The sequence below is a fragment of the Lynx canadensis genome, chromosome E2 (assembly GCF_007474595.2).
Source record: "Lynx canadensis isolate LIC74 chromosome E2, mLynCan4.pri.v2, whole genome shotgun sequence".
Taxonomy (NCBI): Eukaryota; Metazoa; Chordata; class Mammalia; order Carnivora; family Felidae; genus Lynx; species Lynx canadensis.
In genome coordinates this window covers 4,483,742-4,509,752 of record NC_044317.1, presented here as the reverse complement: position 1 = coordinate 4,509,752, position 26,011 = coordinate 4,483,742, and the positions used below count along the sequence as shown (strand labels likewise).

At 57.5% G+C, this 26,011-nt stretch overlaps 1 protein-coding gene across 1 annotated transcript; it reads left to right on the top strand.

Annotated features, from left to right (window-relative positions):
• The first annotated feature begins 1,533 nt into the window (after positions 1-1,533).
• On the top strand, positions 1,534-24,924 carry WFDC1 (WAP four-disulfide core domain 1). The gene is made up of 7 exons (XM_030299264.1): positions 1,534-1,832; positions 13,290-13,473; positions 16,090-16,173; positions 17,112-17,252; positions 21,015-21,056; positions 22,924-22,995; positions 24,536-24,924. The coding sequence occupies exons 1-6, from the start codon at positions 1,560-1,562 to the stop codon at positions 22,980-22,982; spliced, it is 783 nt and encodes a 260-aa protein (XP_030155124.1). The 5' UTR covers positions 1,534-1,559; the 3' UTR covers positions 22,983-22,995; positions 24,536-24,924.
• The last annotated feature ends 1,087 nt before the right edge of the window (positions 24,925-26,011 follow it).

Genomic DNA, 26,011 nt, shown 5'->3' with positions numbered 1-26,011 from the left:
CCAGATCTCCGGAGCTCGGATACACCAGAAAGACCTCCGCCGCTCGGAACATCAAGTTCTGAGGCTTGGAAGAGACCCGGGCGGCTTTGCCGGCCCCGCGATCCCGGCTGGGCCCCAGGCCCCGGCTGGCCTCCCCCGCCCCGGCGCCCGCTGGGCCGTCCGGCCTGGCTGTCGGGCCGGGCTCCTGCCTCGATTCTGATCAAAGGAAAGCGGCTGGTTTCCCGGGCAGATTTGTTCCGTGTTTACTTCTCTTCCCAGAGCCTTTCTCCTGCCACATTAAGACCTGTAGTTCACGTGTCCCTGGGCCGTCACCCCTCCTGTCCTCAAGACTTCGGAGGGTCCTCTTTAGAAGTTAATCTTTGCAAGAAATTACCCGACGGGTCCCAGCTCGGCCCTGGGTCCCTGGGATCCGAATGCTGCCGCGGGGGTGACTTCTCAGCTCAAGAGCCTTTATCGAGCCCCTGTTGTGTGCCAGCCCCGCGCCGTGTCCTGGGGGCTAGGAGATGCACCTGACTTTTGTCCTGCCTCTCTTATCTGTAGACGAGGCCCCCTTCCTCGCAGGGTCGTCGTGACGGCTACATTTGTTCCGTGCACCGACGCAGGCCAGGCCCTGTGCAGGCAAATAAGAGAGGCGCGGATGCCTGACCTTTTGGAGCTGGCGTCCGCCTCGGGGGTCTCTGAGCCCCTCCTGCCACTGTAGCCAAGACGACAAAGTGTCACAGGTGAACGAACTGGGCCGCGTGGCACAGGCCTTCCCAGCAGCACGCGGACACGGGCCGAGCCGGTTCGCCACCCGGGCGCGTCCCTAAGTCTGGGGCTGGGGGCCCTTCTGTCGCGGGGTCACAGGGGCCTGGGGTCGAGCCCCAGCTCTGCCGCTGGCCGCCGGACCGCGGGCGGTCTTGCGCCTGTGTTTCCTCCCCTGCGAAACGGGTGTCACCAGAGGGGCTGCTTGTGCGCAGCAGGCGACAGAACGTTCGTGAAGTACTGAGCCCGGCGCTTTTCCGCGCCCGGCCCGAACACACGCGGGCCGGCCCCGGTAGGCACACTCACGACGCGTGCAAACCTTCACCGACCCCTCCCCGAGGACCCCACGACGCAGCTGTCCGCTTGGCCGCACGCGAGGCGAGGACGCCGAGGTTTCCGCAGCCGGGCTCGGCCGGTGCCCACCCAGCACCGTGTTCCGAAGAAGCTTCCATGGGCAGAGCCTGTCGGCTCAGCTCAAAACTTGGGTGAGGTGGCAGCTGCGAGCCGCCCCACCCCCACCCCCACCGGCCCAGGGTCCTTCCCTCCCCCCGCCCCCCTGCCCCGGGAGCCAGCACACCTCCTCCGGGAGGGGACCGAGCCTGCACGCAAATGCTCATTATCCCAATGTGTCCCGGCCACGTCTCTGGCGAGCCCGTGCCCCCCTCCTCCTGCCTCCACCGTCTCAGCTGCCCGGGCTGCAGACATCTATGTGGCGACTCTGCGGCCAGATGTTATAGGGCAAAGCTAAAAATAGGGCGGGCCGGCCACTGGCAGGGGTGGGGGTAGGGGTGGGGGCGTGTGCTGGGCGCCGACACATGATCCGAGGGGCCCGGCCGAGTGGAGCTGAGAGCCCGGCGGACCGTGCACGCTTGTGTCCCCCACTTGCAGGCCCCCCCCGCCTCCCGGCAAGAGGGGCCCCTCTTCTCTGCCCCGTGTGGGAGGAAATGCCTTCTCCCGGCCGCGGGATGGGCAGCGGCGGGAGGAAGGTCATCTGGGCTCTGTCCTTCCTGCTGCTTGTCCGCGAAGCCAGTTCTGCCAAGAATATCTGGAGACGGGCGCTGCACGCCAGGCTGGCCGAGAAGCCCCGCGTAAGTGCCCGGGGCGGGGAGGCCGGGAGGGGACGGGCGGCCCCCAGACTCGGGCGGGTGGCACGCACGTGTGCCAAGGTCGGGAGGTGGGCAGATGCGCTCCCCGCCCTCGCTTACGGCCCCTGGTCTGTGAACCAAGAGGCGGAGGGCGCCGCAAAAAATGCGCAGGGGGATGGCGACACGCTTTGGCCCACCAGAGAGGACAGCCCCCGCTTTGAGACTCCCAAGGGCTCGAAACTGAGTGTTGTGTTCTCAACCATCAACAACCAAGCGTTTATAAGACATAATTAGGCATTCGTGCGGTCATTTACTCGTTCAGTAAACATTTAGTAGAAACTGCTCTGCTGGGTCAGGCACTGTGTGCGGTCCTGTGGGTTCAACACGGAGACAGCGGCTCCCACCCTCGGGGGGGACGTGGTCGAGTGGGGGAGGCGGTCGGGTGACATGTGGTGGCGGTACGAAGGGATAGGACAGCACAGCAGAGGGCGGGAAGCGTGCACCTTGGAGCCGGGGGTCTGGGTTTGCATTCAGACTCTGCTGCTTACCAGCTGTGTGACTTCAGGCGACTTGTTTGACATCTCTGAGCACCAGCGATCTCATCTGGAAAAGACAGAGTGTTAGAGGGATGCAGTTCTTTCAACACCTGTTGTTCGGTCACCCCTGTTCACTGGGCGCTCTTCTAGGCTGTGGGCATATAGACAGTGGTTCTCTGCTTCGGGGAGATCGCGATGTAGTGAGAAAGTAAGTGAGAGATAAGGAAAACAGGTGCCAAGGAAAGAAGTAAGGCAGGAAGGGGACCAGGAGAGAGAGACCGGGGGCAGGAGGGTATAATCTTATTTTTTTTTTAATTTATTTATTTTTTTTTTTTAATTTTTTTTTTCAACGTTTATTTATTTTTGGGACAGAGAGAGACAGAGCGTGAACGGGGGAGGGGCAGAGAGAGAGGGAGACACAGAATCGGAAACAGGCTCCAGGCTCTGAGCCATCAGCCCAGAGCCCGACGCGGGGCTCGAACTCACGGACCGCGAGATCGTGACCTGGCTGAAGTCGGACGCTTAACCGACTGCGCCACCCAGGCGCCCCTTTTTTAAATTTTTTTTAACGTTTATTCGTTTTTGAGAGACAGAGAGAGACAGAGCATGAGCGGGGAAGGGGCAGAGAGAGGGAGACACAGAATCTGAAACAGGCTCCAGGCTCTGAGCCGTCAGCACAGAGCCCGACGCGGGGCTCGAACTCACAAACTGCGAGATCGTGACCTGAGCCGAAGTCAGACGCCCGACCGACTGAGCCACCCAGGCACCCCGGGGGGTTGCGTGTGTGATCTTAACGCCCCCCCCCCTTTCTAGCACAGGGAGCACAGGGGTGGGGAGGAGTCAAGGAGACAGCACTGACTCTCGCAGGATTGAACGAGTCCCCTTAACATAGCAACTGCTCAGTGCCTCTTGGTGACTTCGTGAAATCGTTGTGAAACTGGGTGGCGCTTGCCACCCCAGGTGGGATATAGGACCCTCGAGGTGAGGCCTGATTGTGTCTCGTTCAGTGCAGTGCTCCTGGTGCCTGGCCAGGCGTCTGCCCTTCAGTCGGCACTCGGTACATTCCTGTGAATTAATTATGGGCAAACGCACCGGAAGCCCAGAAGAATGTGTTCAGCTCTGCTCCAGAAGAGTCAGGAAGGGGTCTTCCAGGGTTGAGGACATTCAACATTGGGCTCTGAGGGATGAGTAGGAGTTTGCCGGGTAGATCAGTGGGAGAGGGGAATGTTTCATGCCGCCTGCCACGGTGAGATGCTTGAAACTGTATCGAGGCTAATCTCAGCCTCCAGGGCTCACGTTCTCCAGCTCAGGCAGGAGGCCACCGGGAGTGGAAAAGAATAGCGGCAACTGAAATGACCGTAGGTGTTTGGAGAAGGGAGAGCAATCCCTGAAGGCTTCCTGGAGGAGGGGAGACCCTGGCCGGATCTTGAAGAACTATTAAGGATTAGGAGGAGTAAGGACATCCCTGGAAGAAGACATAACGTGGGCAGAGCGTGAGGCACAAATGGTGTATCTGGGAGCCCCTGAGGGGGCCCTCACTGCAGGGGAGGGTTTGTGCAAGGAGGGAGAGAGACCCCTCTCAGGTTTGACACCTCCTTGCTCTTTGCTGGCCCAGCGGGATGGCTCATTTAGGACTTGGTTCTCGGACCACAAAGAGATCTCCAACGTGTCGTCTGGGCTGATCTCCACTTTGTCCCACAGCGTCATAGGAACGGACCTGCCATCTTGCCAGGCGGGAGGGGGGGGAGGCTGGGAGGCTGGGGACCCTGGGCACGGGGTTGGCGGGGGGGAGGGTGGTCTTCAGCCTTGACCCCGGACCCTCGAGGACCGGGGGCGGGGGGGGGGGCAGGTCAGGGTGAGGAAAGGCCGGGTGTCCCGTAGGGTGCTGAAACCCGCTCTGGAGAGTTAAGTAGAGCCCTTGTTAAAATTAAACCAGGGGCGCCTGCATGGCTCAGTCGGAAAAGCGTCCGACTCTCGGTTTCGGCTCGGGTCACGATCTCGCATTTCGGGCGTTCGAGCCCCGCGTCGGGCTCCACGCCGACAGCGCGGAGCCCGCTTGGGATTCTCTCTTCCCCTCCCTCTCTGCGCCCCCCCCCCCCCGCCCTGCTCGCTCTGCCTCTCTCACAGTGAATAAACTTGAAAAATTAGAAGAAAAAAAAAAGTCAAAGCATAGAGCCACTGCCCAGCTCCTCGCAAGGTGCCCGCCCTCGAGGTGGCCTCACAGGGCACCTGCCGAGGCTGGTTGTAGGGCCTGGGCCAGCACGTGGCTGCCCCTTCTCCCTTTCTCGAGGCCCAGCCCTGGGCAGAGAGGGCAGAGCGGGCCCAGCGCACTTGGCCCGCCGTGTCCACCTGCCTTCCTGCCCGAGGACTTAGAGACACGGCAGAGAGGGAGGCACTGCCTTCCGTCCCCAAGGAGGCCACTGGGGGCCCGTCGTGAGAAAGAGGGTCCCCCCTCTGAACCTCGGATTCCCCGCCTACAGCGTGGGGGTGGCGAGCAGCACCGGCTTTGCCCCTCCTCTTCATGTGCACTATTAAACACAAAACCAGACCACGGGGCGCCTGGGGGGCCCCGTCGGTTAAGCGCCCGACTTCGGCTCCGGTCATGATCTCACGGTTCGTGAGTTCGAGCCCCGCGTCGAGCGCTGTGCCGACAGCTCAGAACCTGGAGCGTGTTTCAGATTCTGTGTCTCCCTCTCTCTCCGCCCCTCCCCGCCCCCCGTCTCTCGAAAATAAACATTCACAAAATTAAAAAAATAATAATAAACATAAAACCGGACCAGACAGGCAACATGGCACCAAATATTTGCCAGGCTGGATAAAACGGAGGCAAGATGTTTGTAAATAGCCCGGCGGCCTGCTTTGGGGGCGCTCGGCCCATTCGGTGGAGCGGGCGTTCGATGGAACAGTGCTTTGCCGAGCCCTCGCTATGTGTCAGGACGAGCACTCGCCACCTGTTAAGTCTCAGGAGCCTCCCAGCTTTTACCGGGTGGGGCCCTCTGCAGCCACCATGTCACCGGGGACCGGGTGGCCCCAGTTCTCCGCGCGTCACCATGGCTGTCTGGCTCATCCCCCAGGCTGCCGTCCAGGGCAGCTGGAGGTCGCTGGGCAGTTCCCACCCTGCCCAGGGGCCCCTGCCTGGCGGAGGGGGCGCCGAGGGGGTGCGGCAGGAGGAAGGGCTGCCTCCCCAAGCTGGCCCCCCTTCCCCTTGTGATTTCGGTGACCTCCCGAGTCTTTTCTTGCATCTTATTGTTGCTTATTTATTTTTTTTGCCAAGTTAGCACGAGTAGGAGAGGCAGAAGGGCTCTCGGATACGACCGTACCTCCCTGGCTGGGGGACACGCTCAGCCGACACCCAGGACGGGCCAAGATGCTGGGGGTTCCCACCAGGGGAGCAGATGGGACTCGAAGACAGACCCGGCTTCCTCATCCTTGGGTGGGACACCTCTGAAGAACAGTCCGTACAGTGTCCCAGAGGTTCCCCTCGGGTCTGAGCGCCAGCTGCCCCCCCCCACCCCCGCCTGTCAATTGCCTGCGTATTAACGCCCCCTGGATGGGCTCTGCCCCTTCCCCGCCCGCTGGAGCTTCCTGGGACCCCCTCCCAAGAACCCGCCCTGCCCTGGAATCCTGGTCTCGGGCGTGCGTGGCGGGTTCCACCGTGTCCCTCGAGAAAGAGATGCTCAGATCCTAACCCCTGGTTACCTGGAAACGGGACCTTATCTGGAAACAGGGCTGTTGTAGATGGGATTCATCAAGACGAGGACACTCGGGAGTGAGGCGGGCGCTCCCTGAACCCGGTGTGGCTGGTGAGGAGAGGAGACCCAGAGGCAGACCCACGGCGGGGGGGCCAAGTGAAGACAGAGGTGGCGAACGGAGAGCTGCGTCTCCGAGCCAAGGGACGTCAGATTGCCGGGAGCCACCAGAAGCCGCAGACCGGTGCGGCACGGATCCTCCCGCACAGCTTGCCGAAGAAACCAGGCCCCGCCACCCCCACCCACCACCTTGATTTCCGCCTCCTGGCCTCCAGAGCCGTGAGACAGCGCGCGCCTGTTGTGTCCAGCCCCCAGCTTGTGGGGCTTTCTCAGAGCGGCCCCGGGGACACCCCTGCGGTGTCCAATTTCTGCCAATTTCTGCTGCTTGCAGCCAGCAGCCCCGACGACAGACATCGCCCGGATGAGGAACTCGAGGCCCTGGTGAGACGTGACTCACCCCCAGGCCGTTCCGGCCAGGGACGGGTGAAGTGGTCATTACACCACCGGAGTCCCGGGGACTCGCCTCACTCCTCGGAAGATGTGAGCTCGCACCCCCCGCGGGACCCCATCATCAGGACCTCTAAGGCGCCTCCGTGCAGAGGAGCGAGGGCTGCTCGGGGGCCCTGGGGTGTTCACGGCCAAGGCCCCGTGGGTCCTACCTGGGGGCGGGAGAGGGGAAGTGGCGTGCCGAGGGGAACAACCCCAGGGTTGGCCGTAGCCCGGTGTCCCGCACGTCACGGGCACGCGGAAACCTCTTCAGAATAGAGGATGGCGGGGGTGGCGATGAGCTGGCAGAGTCACTTTCTCCTCCCTGCAGCCGGCTTCCCCGTCTGAGGTTCCAGGCCTGCAATCAGTCCCAGGCGGAAATGACCAAGGGAAGAAGCATCCAGGGCAACCGGGTGGTTATCATCGGGGAGCGTGCCCGCGGGAGGGAGGTGAGAAAGCAGAGGAAGACTGCCTGACGGTCCACAGCGGCGCCAGTCAAGGCGGCCAGAGCTGGAAAGGTCCGGAAGCTCGGAAGGAAAAAAAAAAATGAAAGACGACCAATCCATGCGGTGGAATATTATTCAGCCATAGAAACGGGAGTGGGGTCGTCCCACTTGCTACCGGAGGGATGAACCCTGAAAACATTATGCTAAGCGGAAAAAGGCGGCCACAAAAGGCCACGTCCTGTAGGATCTCTTTGCGTCGACTTTCCGGAATAGGCAAGCCCGTAGACACGGATGGTACATTAGAGGTGCCGGGCACTGGCGGGGAGGGAACGGGAGCAGAATTTCTGTGTGGGTGACGGACAAGCGCACCCACACCGGGTCGTTGCGGTCTTAGCTTTCGGTCTTCTCCTCGGAAGGCGGTTCCCTTAAGTGCTTTCATATCACCTCGACTTCTCCCTAGCATTCAGCCCCTTTAATATGATGTGCGTGCTTTTTTTTTTTTTTTTAATGTGGCTTTAGTTTTTCATTAACCGATTTTGCAGATGGCAAAAAAAAAAAAAAAAAAAAAAAAGGCAATATGTTTGCGGTCTCTGTGTGACGTCTGGTTTGGTGTTTGTCCCTTGTCTTGGAGCTGAGCCCCGTGAAGGGAGGGATGTCTTCTGGTCCAGCCCGCCTGGCACGTAGTCGGCCTGGGAACTATGAACGTACCACGAAGGGAATGGATAAGTTACGTTAAAACCTTCCAGAACAGGATGGAAGGGGATAGAAAGTTCCAGAAGACTTCCTGGTGCGCCGCAGTGCCCGGGGGCCCCCGGCTAAAGGAGTCGGTCGAGTTTGCCGGCAACGTGCGCTGCGATGAGGTCATCGCTGGCGTGAGATCTGGGACTTTGCGTGCCTCTCTGAGGAAGTCCCTTAGCGATGCACCCAGTTCTGCTCCCAGAGCCCAGCGCTGAGGTCCCAGGGCGTCAGGAAACGGCATTCATCAACGCGCACTGAACTGTAAGCCCCTGTTCCAGGGACAGACGTATTTTTAGACTTTTTGACGTCCAAATTCCAGAGGAAGGGCAAGTAACGCTTAGAGGAAAATTGGCTTTCTTCCGGCACCAAGCAAATCAGGCCTGGGGCGCACTTTTATTGGTCTGGCCGTTTTAAGTCGCTGGAACATTCCAAAGAAGGGTAAAGCTCTTGCACGCGGAATGAAGTGGGTGGAGAGCACAGAGGGAGGGATGTGGGTAAATTGGGGCAGCTTTGGAGATTGGATTCTTTCTCCTTAAATGGAAACGGTTCAAAATTGTTTCCTGATTATACAAGTAATGTTTACTGTAGAAGAAATCCGGACGATACCGAAAGTGACAACCGCGTAAAAAAGCTCGAATTCTCCCTCCAGGGCGTAAGCCCCGTTGGCATTTTGGTGTGTGTGTGCCCCGGCAATCCCGTGAAAACAGGTGTACTCACATTTTTTTTTTCTCTTCATGGTGTTTATTCACAGTGTGTAAAAGATGTTTTATGGAGATGAAATTCACGTCATGTGAAACGAACCATTTTTTTGTTTGTTTTTTTTTAACGTTTATTTATTTATTTTTGAGACAGAGAGAGACAGAGCATGAACGGGGGAGGGGCAGAGAGAGAGGGAGACACACAGAATCGGAAACAGGCTCCAGGCTCTGAGTCATCAGCCCAGAGCCCGACGCGGGGCTCGAACTCACGGACCGCGAGATCGTGACCTGAGCCGAGATCAAGAGTCGGACGCTTAACCGGCTGAGCCCCCCGGGCGCCCCCCGTGTCCTCTTTTCAAAGGCCTCTGTTGTGTTCCGCGGTACAGATGTGCCATTCTTTCTTCATCCGGCCTCCTTTGGTTGGACACGAGGCTGCTGGCTTCAGGAGAATCCACACTTGAACTTGAAGAATTGCGCTTTCCACCGAAAGGGGCCAGAATCGGTATTTCCTTAACCCGCTTCCTGGGGGCACCGGCAGTAGAATGGCCCCACAGATCCCCAGGGGCCTCCAGAACCCTCTCCCAGAGGAGTGAAAAAAAACCATAACCACCTCGTGGGAAATCTTAAGGGCGAGGCATTTTTATCCGAGTAGGGCACACCGCCCTGGAGAGTTCTTGTCTGGGCCGTTCCGTAAATGTGCGTCCAGCAGCTGTTTGGAAACAGACTTGCAATACAGCCCCTTCGCAGGCCTGGAAATAAAAGCTGGAAATCACGGGTTGCCCTGGGGTTTTCGCGAAGGATGTTGTCGTTCTGGGGTGAGCCGCCTCGTCTGTCCGCGCGATTTGACGTGCCATTATTTTCTTTTCGGCCGAGGGGCGCTGGAGGGCCGGGCTGACTGGGGTTGCGAAGGGTGGAGCCTGGGACGAGTTCTCTCCAGAATCTGTGCCCCGGGGGAGGCGGTTCTCCGACTGTGTCCTGAGCTGGGGCTGGCGCACCGGCGGCGGGCAGGGGTGGGGACGTGGGACGGGGAGGCGGGGAAGCCCCAGATTCAGACAGACCCGACAACAAGAACAGGAAGCCTAATTCCAAGAGGCCGGAAGGTGCCTGCGCGACCTCGTCGCCTCCCACCACAAACGCCCGCAGCACAAGTGCCTCCTGCGCCCATTTTGCGGAGGAGGAAAACAGAGGCTGAAATAAGTCCGTGGCTTTCCTGTGTGATCACAGAGCTACAGGATTCAAACCCACACTTGTCTAGTGCGTTAGTTCCCTGCCGAACTCAGCCTGAACAGTTTACGAGGTCACGGGCCTCAGCCCCATCCATCTTGCTACGCTCAAAAACCAGACACAGCGCCTAAGTTCTTGCCCCAAGGAAAGAGCAGCAGTCCTCTGGGGAAAGATCTGAGCGGAGGGAACAGTGTGTGGAAGGCTTCAAGGCAAGGAGGAGGAAGGCGTCTGAGCAAACCTTCGGGGAGACCTGGGGGAAGTGAGCACGGGGCCAGGCTGGCATCTCAGGTGGGAGACACAGCCCGTGCAAAGGCCCGGAGGTAGCACCGCTCCGGGGACCTCAGAGAAGCCGAGTCGGCTGAACAGGGATGCGCAAGGGAGGGGTGAGTCTGGGAGGCAGAGGGGCTGGGGGCGGGCACCAGCCAGCATTGGCCGACCTCTACCCCTTTGTCCTCCACGGGAGGGGGCCCCACTGAGGGTGATGTATTTCTCTCTCTGATAAAAGTTCTCTCCCAGAGCTCCTGAAATTCACGCTTTTTCAGGACCCTCTTCAGGCATCACCTTGCATGATACGAAATATTTTCCAAAACATTTAATCCTTTAATCTGGGCCCCTCGGTGACATCGCTTCTGTTATCACCCACGACCATCTGTTGTTTCGGCCGCACCGTAAATAACTCGGGAGATTTGACTTCTAAGGCGCTTATCTCTTTTGTCCTCTCCAAATTCTGCGAGACGACGTCTGAAGGTCCCTCAGAAAGCAGGGGCACATCTAAAATTGATCTCTCTGCACACCCCTGCTGGGCTGCCATTAGGAAGTCACCAGACTGGGAGGCAGGGGCTGGGGTGGCAGTGGGGGGCACACAGGGTTTCACTCTGATCCGCAGGCTGCAGTCAGTCCCCTAAATGAGGCCTTGAGTCCGAACGGGCCATGCGGAAGCCCCCGCCCCCCACCCCGGCCTCCCGACCACGCGCGGGCCTTTCTTTCCTCATCGCCCTCCCAAGGAGGCCGGGCGGCTGCCACCTTGCATTAGGATCACAGTGGTCGGGCCCCAACGTGAGTCCAATTTTGTTCATTCTGAGGAAACCGAAGTAAGAGCTAACGGCGAGGGGTTGAAAATTATTCACGATGATACAGGACTTAGGGGGACCGGCCTGAGCAGGGGGTGGTGAAAAGGCTGAACCAGTTTGCGAATCCGCGCTCCGGTCTCCCCTTTGTTTTGGGGGGAGAACCACCAGTCTTCTGCAGCCTTTGTTTCCTTATATGCCAAATGTTGGCTTCATTCTTACATTTCACGAATTAAATGGCAGACATATATATATAGGAGAAAAGAGGACTTCTCTGGGCGAAGCTGGGGAGGGGCCGGGAGCCCCGTCCTCCCCAGGCTGCCCCTGCCTCACTTCGTCCCTGCTTTCTTCTCCCTCTCGCCCTCCCTCTAAGCCCCACGGGTGCCCTGGGACGTAGTTTGAAAACCGCTGGTCCTTGGGATGACACTTCCAAAATGCACCTGCTCTCGGGACCTATCCTCGGTGACCCGACGCCCCCTACAGGGCATTGGAAGCAGCGCATAGACTTTGCAGCCTCCGCAGTAGCTGGGGCGGGCGGGTGGGGGGCAAGGATGTGGACACATTTTTGACCTTCCCGCCTTTTTTTTTTTAATTTTTTTTTAACTCCGTTGAGGTCAGAGGGCATATGCCATTTTGTTCCTTGCTCTTTATTTTCCCTAACGTATCATTAAGTGTTTTTCCTGTCGTTAAACGTGCTTTCATGGGGCGCCTGGGTGGCTCCGTCGGTTGAGCGTCCGACTTCGGCTGGGGTCACGATGTTGCGGTTCGTGAGTTCGAGCCCCGCGTCGGGCTGGGTGCTGGCAGCTCGGAGCCTGGCGCCTGCTTCGGATTCTGTGTCTCCCTCTCTCTCTGCTCCTCCCCTGTTCACTCTCTCTCTCTCTCTCTCAAAAATAAGTATTAAAAAAAATTTAAAAATGCCTTCATACGTACTTCTCTTCTTTTTCAAATGTTTGATCGTCTTCTTAAAACTGAAAAAATACTGTGTGCATGGCAAAAATAATATTGAAGCAGGGCAAATGAATACCCAGTGAAGAGACACCCCCTTGGCTGCTTCAGAACTGAATTCTTCTCTCCAAAGGCAGTCTTTGATAACAGTTTCTTGCGTATTCTTGTGTATCCTTCCAAAAATGTTCTGGGCAGGCATATACATATTACATGAGTGTGCATATGTGTATTTTAAAACGTAGGCGTGTAGCGTACAAACTGTTCTGCACCTTAATTCTTTAATGTTTATTTATTTTTTGGGGGGGGAGGGGCAGAGAGAGAGGGAGACACAGAATCCGAAGCAGGCGCCAGGCCCCGAGCTGCCCCACGCGCGGGGCTCGAACCCACAAACCATGAGATCCCGACCTGAGCTCAACCGACTGCGCCACCCAGGAGCCCCCTGCACCTTCATATTCTTCACCAACCACCATATCTTGGCTATCTTTCATCAGTGGGCTAAAGGCAGATTTAATGGCCACACACTACTCCAGTCCGCAGACAAGCATTATTTGCTTGTACAAGGGGGCAGGGTTTTGAAGTATGGATACATTTGCAGGGGAGCGGAGGCCAGGGGCAAATAGGAATTTAGATGTTTAGATGGCAGGAGCAGTTGAGGAAGGGGCCAAGAGGTGGGGGAAGCCTGGGTGGTTTTTCCCAATGAACCTATTCTGTGTGTGTGTGTGTGTGTGTGTGTGTGTGTGTGTGTGTGTAGGGGGGTGTAAGGCATGCGGTCCGCATAGCCCACTTTCAAATCCAGAAACAGAACAGTGTTCCCAGCATGGATGGGGGCTGGTGTCGAAGGGACCCAGTGTGGGTTGCCTGGGGTGACAAAGCCTCCCAGCCTCACCTCTAAAGTGCTTATTTTATTGGTCATGTGCCCATATTTCCTATATGGTAAGTACGGTATCTTATTTTTAACTTTCTATTGAAACATAATACTGAAAAGTGGGAAAATCACGTGTCCAGCTTCACACCGTGAACACACCGTGTAACCGGCACCCAGAACAGGGCGGGCCCGGGGCCCCTCCTGGTCCCCACCCACCGGGGGGCCACTGTGCTGACTTCTCACACCAGACATCACCATTGTCTGTGTTTGAACTAAAAGGATCAAAGGAACCACACTGTGTGTTCTCTTTGGAGCTGGCTTTTTTCCCCCTCCGGTTCAGTATTCTGTTTGTGAGATTTCTCCAAGTTGCGTGGGTTTATCCGTTTTCGGTGTGGGTTGTAAATCCTCAGAGCTCTGCGTAAACATATGGGTTGTAAGAGGGATATATGTAGAAATCTATGGGTGTATATATCTATGTGTGTATACGCAGACACGTGCACACACGCACACGCATGCACGCACACGCATACACACGCACACGCGACACGCACACGCACGCACACACGCGCACGCAGATCCGTATCCGGAGCGGGCGCAGGACAGGGTCGCCTCTCCAGGCCGGCTGCCGGCACGCGCCCACCTCCGCTGGGCGGCGACGGGGACCCGGGGGCCGGGTCCGCGCCGCTGACGCGCGCTCTCCCCGCAGGCCGAGGAGGCGGGGGGCCCCCGGCAGCCCCGCGCAGACCGCTGCCCGCCGCCGCCGCGCTCGCTGCCCCCGGGCGCCTGCCAGGCCGCGCGCTGCCAGGCCGACTCGGAGTGCCCGCGGCACCGGCGCTGCTGCTACAACGGCTGCGCCTACGCCTGCCTGGAGGCCGTGCCGCCCCCGCCAGGTAGGCGCCGGGGCCCGGGAGTCGGGCGGGGACGGGGGGCGCCTCGGGGAGAGGGGTCGCCTGCGTGCGAGAGGGGCCCGCGGAGCAGGCACCCCGGCGCGCGCGGACACGCCACTGCCCTCCGCGCGCATGGCCTTGGAGAGGCCGGTTCCGGGGACGACGCCCCTTCCTAAGAAGATGCGGAGGTTTCTCACTAAAACAAAAATACACATGTCCGGCTCTTCTTACAAACACGGGACCGCAGCCCCTGGGCCACCACCTGCTGGGGCCCCGGGTGCCCCTAGAAGGCAGCGGGCCCTCCGGTTTTCCCCGGACCCCCACCAGATGCACTCACCTTCACCTCCTGATCCCCGCCCTGGGGGTATTGGATGTGGAGACTGACCTCAGCAGTCCGGATGGGGTGTGCCCCAGAGAGGCAGGGGGGATGCGGACTCCTGGGTTCGAGTCCACCGGCTGGCTGGGCAGCCCCTGAAATCCCCCCAGCTGTAAAACGGGACTGAAACGCAACTCCTGGAGGGCTCTGAACGGGTGGCTGCGGTGGCAGGGCGCAGATCTTTCACAAGGAGTTTGTTAAACCTTAATGACGACTTCTTTGGCAGAAAGAGCCCTCGGGAGCTCGTCCGTCTTTGAAGGGAAGGAGTTTTAGATCCCTTCTGGACAGGTTGGGGTGGGTGGGAGGGGAGGGAGCCTGCGGGGATACTGAGGAGTGGGTAGGCAGCTGCGTCCCCCCAGCGCGGAGAAAAGGTGTCCCTAAGTGGGTAGGACGGGGACGCAGTAGAGCCTCCTTCCCTCTCCGTTCTCCTTGGGGCTGAGGCTTTCGATGACAGCCTGCCCGTGTGGACTGCCCCTCTCAGGGAGAGACGTCCGGGTCCCATGGGCCTCGACTGCTGAAGGCCGCCTGAGAAGGCAGCCCAGCCCTTCCTCCCAAGGCCGAAGCAAGAATGACCACACTTTGTTTTCTTTGGGGTGAGGTCACGGCGATGACAAGGGACTCGGCACCCTTAATTGTGCTCGTAATTACAATCCACCCTGTGTTTAAGCACTGCCTCTTGTCCGGGGACTAGGCTGGCACTCAGGGCCAGGAGAGCTCCTAGAGGGCCCCTTATTAAAAAAAAAGACAATATGCCACTCTCCCCCCCCCCCCCCCCCGCCAGTGGAAGGAAGCACAAGGAGGTACTTCCCTCTGGGTGGGCAAGTCAAAGAAGATGCCGCTTGCTTTGGACTGTGACAGCGTGCAGGTGTTCTCGCCTCGCTTGCCACCTACACCAGGTGCTTTTGAGCAGTGCGCAAACTATACAGCTGTTCACGACACTCCTGACAGCCTTTCCATACGTTACCTCGTTTAATGCTCACGCGGCCCTGTCTTACAGCTGAAGACACTGAAGCTCAGAGACGCCGACTTGCTTGCCCAAGATCACACAGCAGGCAACGCTGGGAGTGTCCACTGCCTTACGCCCTGAGTGCAGGGGTGTGGGGCCCCTACTCCAGCATCTGGGCCCGTATGTGGGAATCTCTCACTGCCTGGAACATCCTTCCGCGGGACACCCACACAGCTCCTTCCGATCTTTGTCCGGAGGTGGTCATTTTTCAGGGAACATCTCTCTCTCGAAATGGCAAGCCCTCCTCCAGCCATTCCTCGCCCTCCTTTCCCTGCTTAATTTTTCTTTATAGCACAGTCTGGAACACCGTGTTCTATTCACTCATTGACTGTTCTCCCCACTTGAAGGTCAGCCGCATAAGGCAGAGATCGGTCTGTTTCCTTCACTGCTAGACGTCCCTCATCTAAACTAGACTCTAGGCATCTGAAAAGTACTCAGTGGAAATTAAAAGAATCAACACATCAGCGAGTGACTAGCTTTCACTGGCCAGGCAGAGCGGTCCAATTGTTCGTTGGTCGCAACGACCAGCAGCTGACCCGTTGAGGCAGGGAGTGTCTCCAGTCTGCCATGGCCCTACCCGGCCGGCTTTTCTTACTTATGTTACCTACCTGCACCCTGGAGGCATTTGGGCGCTCCACCCCTGCTCTGGGATTTTGAACACTTTACAGCCCGCCCCGTGGGTTGGTCCTCTTGTTAAACACGTATTGGTCACAGAGCAGGCTACGATGCTATGACAGAAAGCCCCATAAGCCCAGGAGCCCAACCTATTCACTCCTCCTTTGGTTAATAGGCCCGAGGAGATGGGTGGTCCATGGCAGGTAGGTGGCCCCGGTCCAGTCATCCAGGGACCCAGGTTCCTCCCACTTGTTGCTCTGCAAGGTCAGAGTGGCTCCCAGGCTGCAGGCAGAGGGACAGCACGGAGCAAACAGGCACCAAAGCCCGGGCGAGAACAGAAACTTGCGTCATCGCCTCTGCTGACATCCTATTGGCCAGAACTCAGTCACGTGGCCACACCTAGCTGCAAGGAACGCTGGGAGGTGTAGTCTCCAGCTCGGCCCCAGTGCCTAGGCGAAACTCAAAGTTCTGTTACTGAAAAAAACTGGGGGAATGTGCGGCAGGGAGCCCCTGTGTTTCATCGTGAAATGTAGGCTCCCCCCCCTCGCCCCGTTCCCAGAGGCTGGGGCGTTTCTCAGCTGCCTGGGGCGGGGCTCAATGTAACCATGTATCGTTTTGTTAGTTTTAGACTGGCTAGTGCAGCCGAAACCTCGATGGCTTGGTGGCAACGGCTGGCTCCTGGATGGCCCTGAGGAGGTGTTGCAAGGTGCCTACGGGGAGAAGCCCACCCCGGCGTCAGAGTCAGGATCCCTCCTTCTCAGGCTGTCTCTGCTGCGGCAGGCTGCCTGCCCTCCAGTATCTCAAATACTCGACCTAGAACGGTGGTGACTGGGGCTTGGCCAGACTCTCAGAAAACGCAGAACCGTATAGGGCTCGACTTTCCCTAGGACTGGGGGCCTCCTCCTCCCTGGGTGGAGGCTTGAGAGGGAGGGGGTGGGGGTGGCTTTCAGATCCCCCAAATCATAATAAGGGGTCCACGGCTCCGTGGTGACGACGACTCCTCCGGGTGGGTGGGGAGCAGGCAGGCAGGCCCGGGGTCCCCAAAACTGGAGGGTGGGAGTGTGTGCACGTGTGTCGGTGCGGCTGTGCCTGTGACGCTGCACGCATGCGTGTGCGCGACTGCGTCGGTGAGGCGGGGCGGCACCCGTGTGGCTGGCCTTGCGCTGCGTCTGGATGTTTGCGCGTCTGTGTGCATGCAGATGTGTGTGACCGTAGGTGTGAGTGTGTGTGTGTGTGTGTGTGTGTGTGTGTGTGTTAAGAGCCATGGGTGGCGAAAATATGTGTGTGTCCGGAGTTGTGTATGAACGCGTGTGTATGCCTGTGGTTGTAGATGTGAGCGCACGTATGCGTGTGTCAGGATTTGTGTGTGTGCACACGTGTGCATGTGTGAGTGCGTGCGTGTGTCAGGCCTTTTTGGGTGAAGTGTGAGCCTCTGTGTAGGTGAACGTGTGTGTACGTGTGTCACGATGCACATTAGGGTGTTTGGGATCACGTGACTTTGGACTGTGCGTTGGTGTGTGCGCGCGTGCCTATGTGCGTGTGCACGAAGGTGCCACGGTGAGCGAGACGCAAGGCACAGCCCGGGATCTGGGGGCAGATGGTCCCCTGCGTCCACCCAGCACGCGGCCTGTGTCCCTCCCACAGCCGAGGCCTGCAGCACCACGGAGGACGGGGCGGAGCCCCTCCTCTGCCCCTCGGGTTACGACTGCCACATCCTGAGCCCCGGCGACGTGGCCGAGGGCATCCCCAACCGCGGGCAGTGTGTCAAGCAGCGCCGACAGGCAGGTGAGTGTGGGCGCCCAAGCCGTGCTCTTGGCCCCTGCCCCACCCTCCCTGTAACGCCCCGGGGGGAGGGGGGGAGGCCTGTCCCAGAGAAAACCACCAGCGCCCCCCAAGCCTGGCCGAGAGCTCCTCCTGTCCTGCCTCCCCTCTTCTGAGTCGTCTCTCCCTGCAGGGGACACAGGCCTTGGAGCCCTGCCACCTCCTAGCTGGGAACGGGTGCTTCAAATCTCTGAGCCTCAGTGTCCTCATCTGTAAAATGGGCTGATAATATGCTACCCCATGCTCTGTCATCTGTGTCATAGAAGAGGGAGAACTCGAGGGCGGAAGCTTCTCTACACCGTCTGCACCGTAGAGGGGGAATTCTGAGCCTGTCCTCGGGCTGCAGAGCCCGAGTGGGGTGCGTGTGCACGTGCGTGTGTTCTCCCCGCCCCCAGGGATGGTCGGAGCCTTCCGGATAGAAATGTTAGTGAAATTCCTCTTAGCCTTGTTCCGGGGGGCTGTTGGTTAGCAGTAATTGTTGGTGATTACGTGGGAGTTTGGAAATGTCTCGATCTCCAACGGTGACCTTTGGAGCAGGAGCCTCGGGGAGGAGTGGGGGCACTGTGTCCCAGGATAACCAGAAAAAAAGCCGCTTATTTAAGATTTCTTTTTAAGCTACATATTTGAAATGATTTGAGACTTCAAGGCAGTAGTGCCTTGACCCCTCCATCCCGGTGACCCGTTATGGTCTCTCTCTTCCCTCTCCAGCCCCTGCTGTCTCTCCTGGGGGACTCTCTGAGAGTAGGTTGCAGATCTCATGCCTACACCCAAGATGCAAGGCTCCTCTGAGAGCCAGCTTCTCGGGCGTGCCGGTGACCGTTCGGGTTTTACGGTCCATCCGCCTGGAGCCCGACCTCTGAGGGGTTCATGTTTTAAGAGGAACGTGAACTTCGACACAGGCAGGAAAGCTGACTCTTCGGAGAGCAGGGTCTGGGGAGTCAGTGCATTTCTCTGGGATGGGTGTGAGGTCACTCCGAGGCTGAGCGTCCCGTGCCCCCCAGGCTTGCCTCTGGCAAGGCGACTCTGCCGGTGCTGCGTGAGGACAGGGGATCCTCGTGCAGCCTCGAGCAGGGGAGATCTAGTTTGTAAAAGTGACATGACGGTGCGTGGAGGGTGTTCAGCTCCAAACATACCTCTCTCTCCTCCCTGTGGTGTGGCGGGCCAACACTTGTCCCCAAGGGGGAGGAAGGCCCAAGAACGCTTCATCGCCGCCAGCCTGGAAAAACCCTGCCATTTGCTTCAGAAAATAGTTTTTGCCCTGGTTGCTGATAAGCTATCAGCGCGAGGGTGTGGATCGGCTCCTCGGGGTTCTGGCGCCCTGTGTGATAAATGTCAGTGCTGGCCCTGAACGCCCTGACGCTTTTTAGGACGGCCGCAAAACAAGGAAACCAAATGTCTCACTGTTGCCCAAGGGTGATCTTTAAAATGGAGACGAAATTGGCGAAGTAGTATGTTAGTTTCCAGTGTGTGAATGTGCTTTGTTGACAGTGCTGATGCCCTGGGCTGGGGGGGGGGGGGGCTCACCCATGGCGGCGTTGCCCAGAGAAACTTCTGCGGGACCTGGCCAGACGTCCTTGGCACAAATGTTTCCCCACAGTGACAGGCTGGCGACGACGGAGGGGGCGGTGGGGTCGATGACCATCAACAGTGGGAATCCTCAGTAATTCGAGACGTCTGAAGGTCCCGAGTCAACCGCTTTTTAAAGTTCTTTTATTTTAAAATTCTTTTATTTTATTGTAGGGGCGCCTGGGTGGTTCGGTCAGTTGAGCGTCTGAATTCAGCTCAGGTCATGATCTCGCGGTTTGTGAGTTCGAGCCCCGCGTCGGGCTCTGTGCTGACAGCTCAGGGCCTGGCGCCTGCTTCGGGTTCTGTGTCTCCCTCTCTCTCTGCCCCTCTCCTGCTCACGCTCTATCTCTCTGTGTCTCTCAAAAATAAACATTAAAGGGGCACCTAGGTGGCTCAGTCGATTAAGCATCCGACTTCAGCTCAGGTCATGATCTCGCGGTTTGTGAGTTTGAGCCCCGCGTCGGTCAGCTCAGGTCATGATCTCGCGGTTTGTGAGTTCGAGCCCCGCGTCGGGTTCTGTGCTGACAGCTCAGAGCCTGGGGCCTGTTTCAGATTCTGTGTCTCCCTCTCCCTGTGCCCCTTCCTCGTTTACGTTCTGTCTCTCTCTCTCAAAAATAAATAAAATAAAAATAAAAATAAAAAACATTAAAAAATAATTTAAAAAATTATTTTATTTTAGATGAGGGGGGAAGGGCAGAGAGAGAGGGAGAGACAGAATCCCAAACAGGATCCACGCTCAGTGCGGAGCCCAAGGCAAGGGTCGATCCCACGACCCTGGGATCATGACCTGAGCTGAAATCAAGAATCTGACGCTCAACTGAGCTCCCCCCCCCCCAACCCGGGAGCCCCCCCCAACACTTTTTTTACATACAAAAATGTCAGTTTCGTGTGGTTCCTCCTATCATTTGCATATCTACGGCTTAAGGGAAATTATTTGTTTTAACCCTCACAATAATTTTAAGAGGTGCCAATTCTCTGCCCATTTCCAGGTGAGGAAACTGAGGCTCAGAGAGGATTAGCGAAGCAGGGCAATGAAGATTAGCTACTCAAGTTACTTTGTCACGTGCACTGCAGGCATTCGGGTCTCCTTGGAACAGACTCACAAAAGCACCGTGAACTCCCCATGCGAATTGCACACCTTGTCATGACCTTTGCTGAATGATATGTTGGACTTCTGCTCCCGGTTCCTCTGTTGACACAGTGGTTCCCAAACGTTTTGGTCTCGGGACCCCCCTTGCACTCAAAAACCATTGAGGACCCCACAGAGCTCCCCCTTGTGTGGCCACGGATGATGACCACGTTAGAAACTAAAGCCCAGGCGTGAGAAAGATTTGTGTGTTCGTTCATTTAAAAACGACGACGATAGGGGCGCCTGGGTGGCGCAGTGGGTTAAGCGTCCGACTTCGGCCAGGTCACGATCTCGCGGTCCGGGAGTTCGAGCCCCGCGTCGGGCTCTGGGCTGATGGCTCGGAGCCTGGAGCCTGTTTCCGATTCTGTGTCTCCCTCTCTCTCTGCCCCTCCCCCGTTCATGCTCTGTCTCTCTCTGTCCCAAAAATGAATAAACGTTAAAAAAAAAAATTAAAAAAAAATATGCGGGGTGCCTGGGTGGCGCAGTCGGTTAAGCATCCGACTTCGGCCGGGTCACGATCTCGCGGTCCGGGAGTTCGAGCCCCGCGTCGGGCTCTGGGCTGACGGCTCGGAGCCCGGAGCCTGTTTCCGATGCTGTGTCTCCCTCTCTCTCTGCCCCTCCCCCGTTCGTGCTCTGTCTCTGTCTGTCCCAAAAATAAATAAAAACGTTGAAAAAAAAATTAAAAAAATAAAAATAAAAACGACGACGATAAACGCGACGCGCATTCAAGAGAAATAGCGTTTCCTTTAAAGGTCACTGTACTTTCCAACACACGTGCAAATTGAAGCTGGACATTGGCTCACATCTCTGCAGCTCTCTCTCATTTGTGCCTGGGGAGCAGAGAGACGCTCACGTCGACTCCTGCACTCGATCCGCTGCGATATTGCCCGTCACGCAGCGTCTGGAAACTCCGTGCACACCTGGCAGGGAACGAGAGCGGACGCACAAATAATCCCTTTGTATTCTTAGGAAGATAGTTGTGGCCTCTTGAGCTCACTGGAAGGAGTTTCACCCTCTCGCTTGTTTTCCAGATGGGCGATTCCTACGACACAAGTTTTACAAGGAATACCCAGGTAGGAGAAGAAACCACTCTTCCTTTGCAGAGGGCACTAAACGGGGTCACTGAGAGTTTCTTGGGTGAAAAAAGAAATCTAGAACCCCATTGACTCTTTTGAGGGCTACAGTCTGAAGCTGCTGTGAAGGGAAATCCCCATTTCTGCCCAGTCGCTCGTGTGCCATCAGTTGGCCCTTGGGGGTGAGGGGGTGGGATGCCAAGCCACTTCCGGTGTGAAAATCTCTCCTCCACCCTGAGCAGCCCTCCAGGGGCACCTGACACGGCAGGGGCCGTTCTGGGCTGCAGCCTGGGACTGAGGCAGCAGTTCAGGGATGTCTCCCCCGGGACAAATTGAGAACTAGGATTAGAAAAGAACGTAGAAGCCCTGTTGCCTGGTGGTGAGAGGAGGTGGGAGCCAACGAGGGGCTCATAGAAGACAAATGGCTTTGTGTTAAATGTTACAACTTGGTACTGGGTGTGTTTAAGTCCTTCCTACTTTCAGGGGGTTGGAAATATGGCTGACACTCTTCTTCTATCTAATCCTTCATTGATCTAGCCATGATGTATCCATGCATTGATCTATCCAATACTCTGTTCTTCTATCCATCTTTCCGTCCTTCCTTCTATCTGTCCTTCCTTCCTTCCTTCTTTCCTTCCTTCCCTCCATCCATCTATCCATGCATCGATCTATCCAATACTCTGTTCTTCTGTCCATCTTTCCATTCTTCCTTCTATCCATCCTTCTATCTGTCTTCCTTCCTTCCTTCCTTCCTTCCTTCCTTCCTTCCTTCCTTCCATCTATCCATCTATCCAATACTGTATTCTTCTATCCATCTTTCCATCCTTCCTTCCATCATTCCTTCCTTCCATCCATCCATCTATCCTTCCATCCATCCATCCATCCATCCATCCATCCATCCATCCTTCCTTCTATCCATCCATCCATCCATCCATCCATCCATCCATCCACCTGTCCATTCATCTATCTGTCCATCCATCCACCCACCCATCCATCCATCCTTCCATGTGGTCATCCTTCCATCCATCCATCCTTCCATCCATCCATCCATCTACCCATCCATCCATCCATCCATCCATCCTTCCTTCCTTCCTTCCTTTTTTTCCTTCCTTCCATCCATCTATCTATCTATCCAATACTGTATTCTTCTATTCTTCTTTCCATCCTTCCTTCCACCCATCCATCCATCTATCCATCCATCCATCCATCCATCCATCTATCCATCCATCCATCCATCCATCCATCCATCCATCCATTCTTCCATCCATCATTTCTTTATTAAGAATTTACAGCACATTTTTATCAAGCATCGGTCTTCATCCTGTGCTAGAGGTTGGGGCTACATTTGTGGACATGACCGACCTAGTCCTTCCCATCAGGCAGCTAATGTCAAGCAGGAAATAAATACAAACCCAAGTAGTTACTTAGTAAAAACAGTGATCAGGGTGACTGAAGTCACGCCGAGGACACTAGGGAAAAGGATACCTTGGACTAGGATACCAAGGAAAGCTTCTTGAGGAGGGGCCATTTGAGCTCAGCCTAGAGAGTAAGAATTAGTGGGCAGAGGAACAGCCAGTGTGAGAATTCTGAGGTTGGAAGCCCCTTGGCCATCGCGGCAGCTGGAGTGTGTAGTGAACGAGGGGGACAGTGGTGGGAGACGGGGCCAGAAAGGGAGGCAGAGCCAGACCACACGGGGGCTGTGGCCACGGTGAGGAGAGGCCAGAGGCTGCAGGTCGGCCTTGGGTGACCTCATCTGGGGGGGAAGAAGGCACAGGGACAGGGAGTCAGGTGTCCAGACTCCATCTGGCAGTGGCTGGTGAGCTGCAGAAGACTCGCCCGCCCTGACAGAGCCCTGCTGTCTTTGCAGAGGGCGACTCCAAGAATGTGGCCGAGCCCGGAAAAGGACCCTTGAGGCACTTTCAGTGAGGCAATGGGGCAGGTCAGTCCGGGGAGTGGTGGCCGGTGGCAGGGGAGGGTTCGGGCGCAGGTGTCCTTGGTAGCTTTACTCACCAAGGTGACCGGTGGGAGGGGGAGAGTGGGGTTTTACCCGGGGCCAGAATTTCATAATTCCCTTGCGGTGTCCCAAGTAGGCGTATACGAGAAGTGGCTGTGTCACCAGAAGTTTCCAGACCACCCGGACCTAAATCCAAAGACTAGGCTGCAGCCTTCCTTTCCGTGCCTGGTTTTAGGGCCTCCGTGAACGGCCGACGAGTCCCCCGCTGCCCCCCGGAGTCTGTCCCTCTGTCCCTCCCTCGGTCACACGATCCGGTCAAGTGCCAGCTCCGAGACAGGCGCGTGCCGGGCACTCGATTCCTCAGCAGCCCTTCGGGACGGCCGGGGTTCCTGCTCCTAGGGGCCTCCCCCCGGCAGGAGACCACGCAAGTCAGCAAGGAAATCGGCCTGCGATGCGTGTCGTGAAGGGAATGGACGGCGGCGTGAGGGAGAGTAGCCAGGTCGGGGAGGGGCCGTGCGTGGAGCTCACGTCTGAGCCAAGATCTGAGACGGGACAGAAGAGCCGCCTTGGGGCGGCCTGGGGAACGGGGCCTGGTCAGGGTAGCTGGAAGAGTAGGAGTCCCAAGGGCAGGAGAGACCGTGGCCTCGAGGAGCCACGGGGAGGCCACCACGGAATGACGGCGGCGAGGCTGGCACCAGAGGGGCCCCCAGGGAAGGCCCTGCTCTCGGATGCGATGCTCCAAGGCGAGATGTGTGCCTGTGACTGGGAGCATCTGCTAAGAAAGCCTGAATGTCCGCCCCACCCCGGGAAGGCCCCACACGTGTGCCCACGGTAAACAGAAGCCCTTGAAGGCAGCCAACGCGCCCCAGAATGTCCTTGAAAGGCAAACATCAGGCTTCAGATTCCAGAACATTCTGGCGCGAGTCCTCCGGCAAGATCTCGAGCCCTCGAGGATTGGTGCCAGCGTGTCTCTTACCTGCTGATGCCAGGAACGGTCCTTGGGGTGGGTCTGACCCACCTCGGGCAGTGGCCTCCCATGGGGATGCGCGGGGGTGCGGGGAGGGCGACGGGGTAGCACGGGGCGTGAGAGGCAGTTTGCGTGATGGAGAGGGATGAGTTGAACTAAACAAGATGATGCCCAGAGAGTCTGATGGTAAGTTAAGAATTCAGTCCTAGGGATTGGGGCGCCTGGGTGGCTCAGTCGGTTAAGCGTCCGACTTCGGCTCAGGTCACGATCTCGCGGTCCGTGAGTTCGAGCCCCGCGTCAGGCTCTGTGCTGACCACTCGGAGCCTGGAGCCTGTTTCGGATTCTGTGTCTCCCTCTCTCTCTGCCCCTCCCCTGTTCATGCTCTGTCTCTCTCTGTGTCAAAAATAAATAAAACATTTAAAAAAAATTAAAAAAAAGAATTCAGTCCTAGGGAAACTGGTATCTTCCTGGTATGGGGGGGGGGGGGCGGTGGCACAGACCGTGACCTCTGTCCTGCCCCCAGCAGCAGCTCTCATTCCTTCTCTGCTTCTCTTCCAGCCAGCGCGCAGGAACATTCTTCCACTTTCTGCTAAGCCTTGGAAACCGTTGGACCAAACACGATTTGACCCCCAGAGGCCATGCCCAGCTCAACAGAGATACTCAGACACAGGACACCCGGCTCTCGATGCCAGCATGACCCGCCTGTCTGGGTGACTTCGCGGGAGCACTGGGTCCCCGTGTGACCATCCGGGGAACACAGCACACCTAGCAGCCCCGCTAGACCCGGAGACCCCACGGAGCCCACCCTGGAAGAGGTCACTGCCTTTGTGAGCTGTGTCAAGCCGCTTTCCGTGTCTGTGTTGTTACGCATTTCTTCCAGATTTGTCTCTGGGAGGCATGTCCCTACGCCAAATGTTCTCAAAATAAAGCGCCCCTTACAAAACAGAAACGAACTTACCTGCTCTGGTAGGATTCGTAGTTTTAACAGCCCCGCACCGTGATCTTAAATCACATGCGCTCAAGCCCTTGAATCCTGGAGATGGGTGGGGGCGGGGGATTCTGGGGTGAGGCGTCAGCTCAGCTCGGCTTCTGGAATATCCAACCTCGTGCGCACTGCTCTGGGTCTGGGTTGGATGCCTCTGAGACAGACCCGGGGAGGAGGGCTTGTTGAAAGCGCTTTGTTAGGAAAGTTCCCAGGGGACACTGGCGGGAGGGTAGGGAAGTTGGGCGGGAGGAGGAAGTCAGACAAGATGAGGAACAAGGTCCCACAGAGGAGGGTTGGGGAGACCCTCCAGGGCTCCAGGGGTAGATGCTCAGAGGGGCCCCCACTTGGCTTAATGAAATTCTTAGCAGTGGTTGACCAAGGGGCCCGCGTGTTCATTTTGCAGATGGTGCCGGTGGCCCTGGGTCACACCGTGGACGCGGCCCCACTGGGGCGCATGGAGTCCGGAAGGCTGACGAGGCTTTTTTTTAGGGAAGGCTAAAGAAAGAGCCAGAAGCTCTCCCAAAGAGGGTAGGGGTGGGCACCAGGAGGGGGTCTCGGGAAAACGCACGCACGAGGGGTGGGCAGACTGTCCCCTAGATGTCCACACCAGAGACCTCCTTTTACAAAGGAGGCCGGCAGACCCCAGGACGTCTTGTGACTTGCCCAAGGTCATTCGCCGCCCGGCACTGACAGGTGGGCAGTTAATCCTTCCGAGGAGGTCCCTCTGTTCCTGGCCGGTGCCCTATGTTGTTACATCACGCCTCATGGCAACCGTAACACGGGAGCCAGCTCCTTCGGACCACGTACCGCGTTCCAGGTGCCTCTGTGAGCCCTTTAAAGAAAACCAACAGGTCATCTGGGCGTCCCAAGCCGCGAGGAAGACCCTATGCATACCCATTTTACAGATCAGGGAAACAGAGACACAGAGAAATAAAGTCACTTAGCAAGTGTCCCACAGCTAGTCAACGGCAGAGTGAGGTTGCAGACTGAAATAATAATCTGATGGGGGGTAGGGGTGGGAGGGATTTTTTTCTTTTTATCGCCGAGAA

What these genes read in the sequence shown, in the direction of transcription:
- WFDC1 (XM_030299264.1), top strand. Translation starts at nt 1,560, where the DNA reads ATGATCCGAGGGGCCCGGCCGAGTGGAGCTGAGAGCCCGGCGGACCGT. An exon ending in GGCCGTGCCGCCCCCGCCAG is followed by an intron (nt 13,474 to 16,089) that starts GTAGGCGCCGGG and finishes TCGTTTTGTTAG; the next exon opens with TTTTAGACTGGCTAGTGCAG. An exon ending in CAAGCAGCGCCGACAGGCAG is followed by an intron (nt 17,253 to 21,014) that starts GTGAGTGTGGGC and finishes CTTGTTTTCCAG; the next exon opens with ATGGGCGATTCCTACGACAC.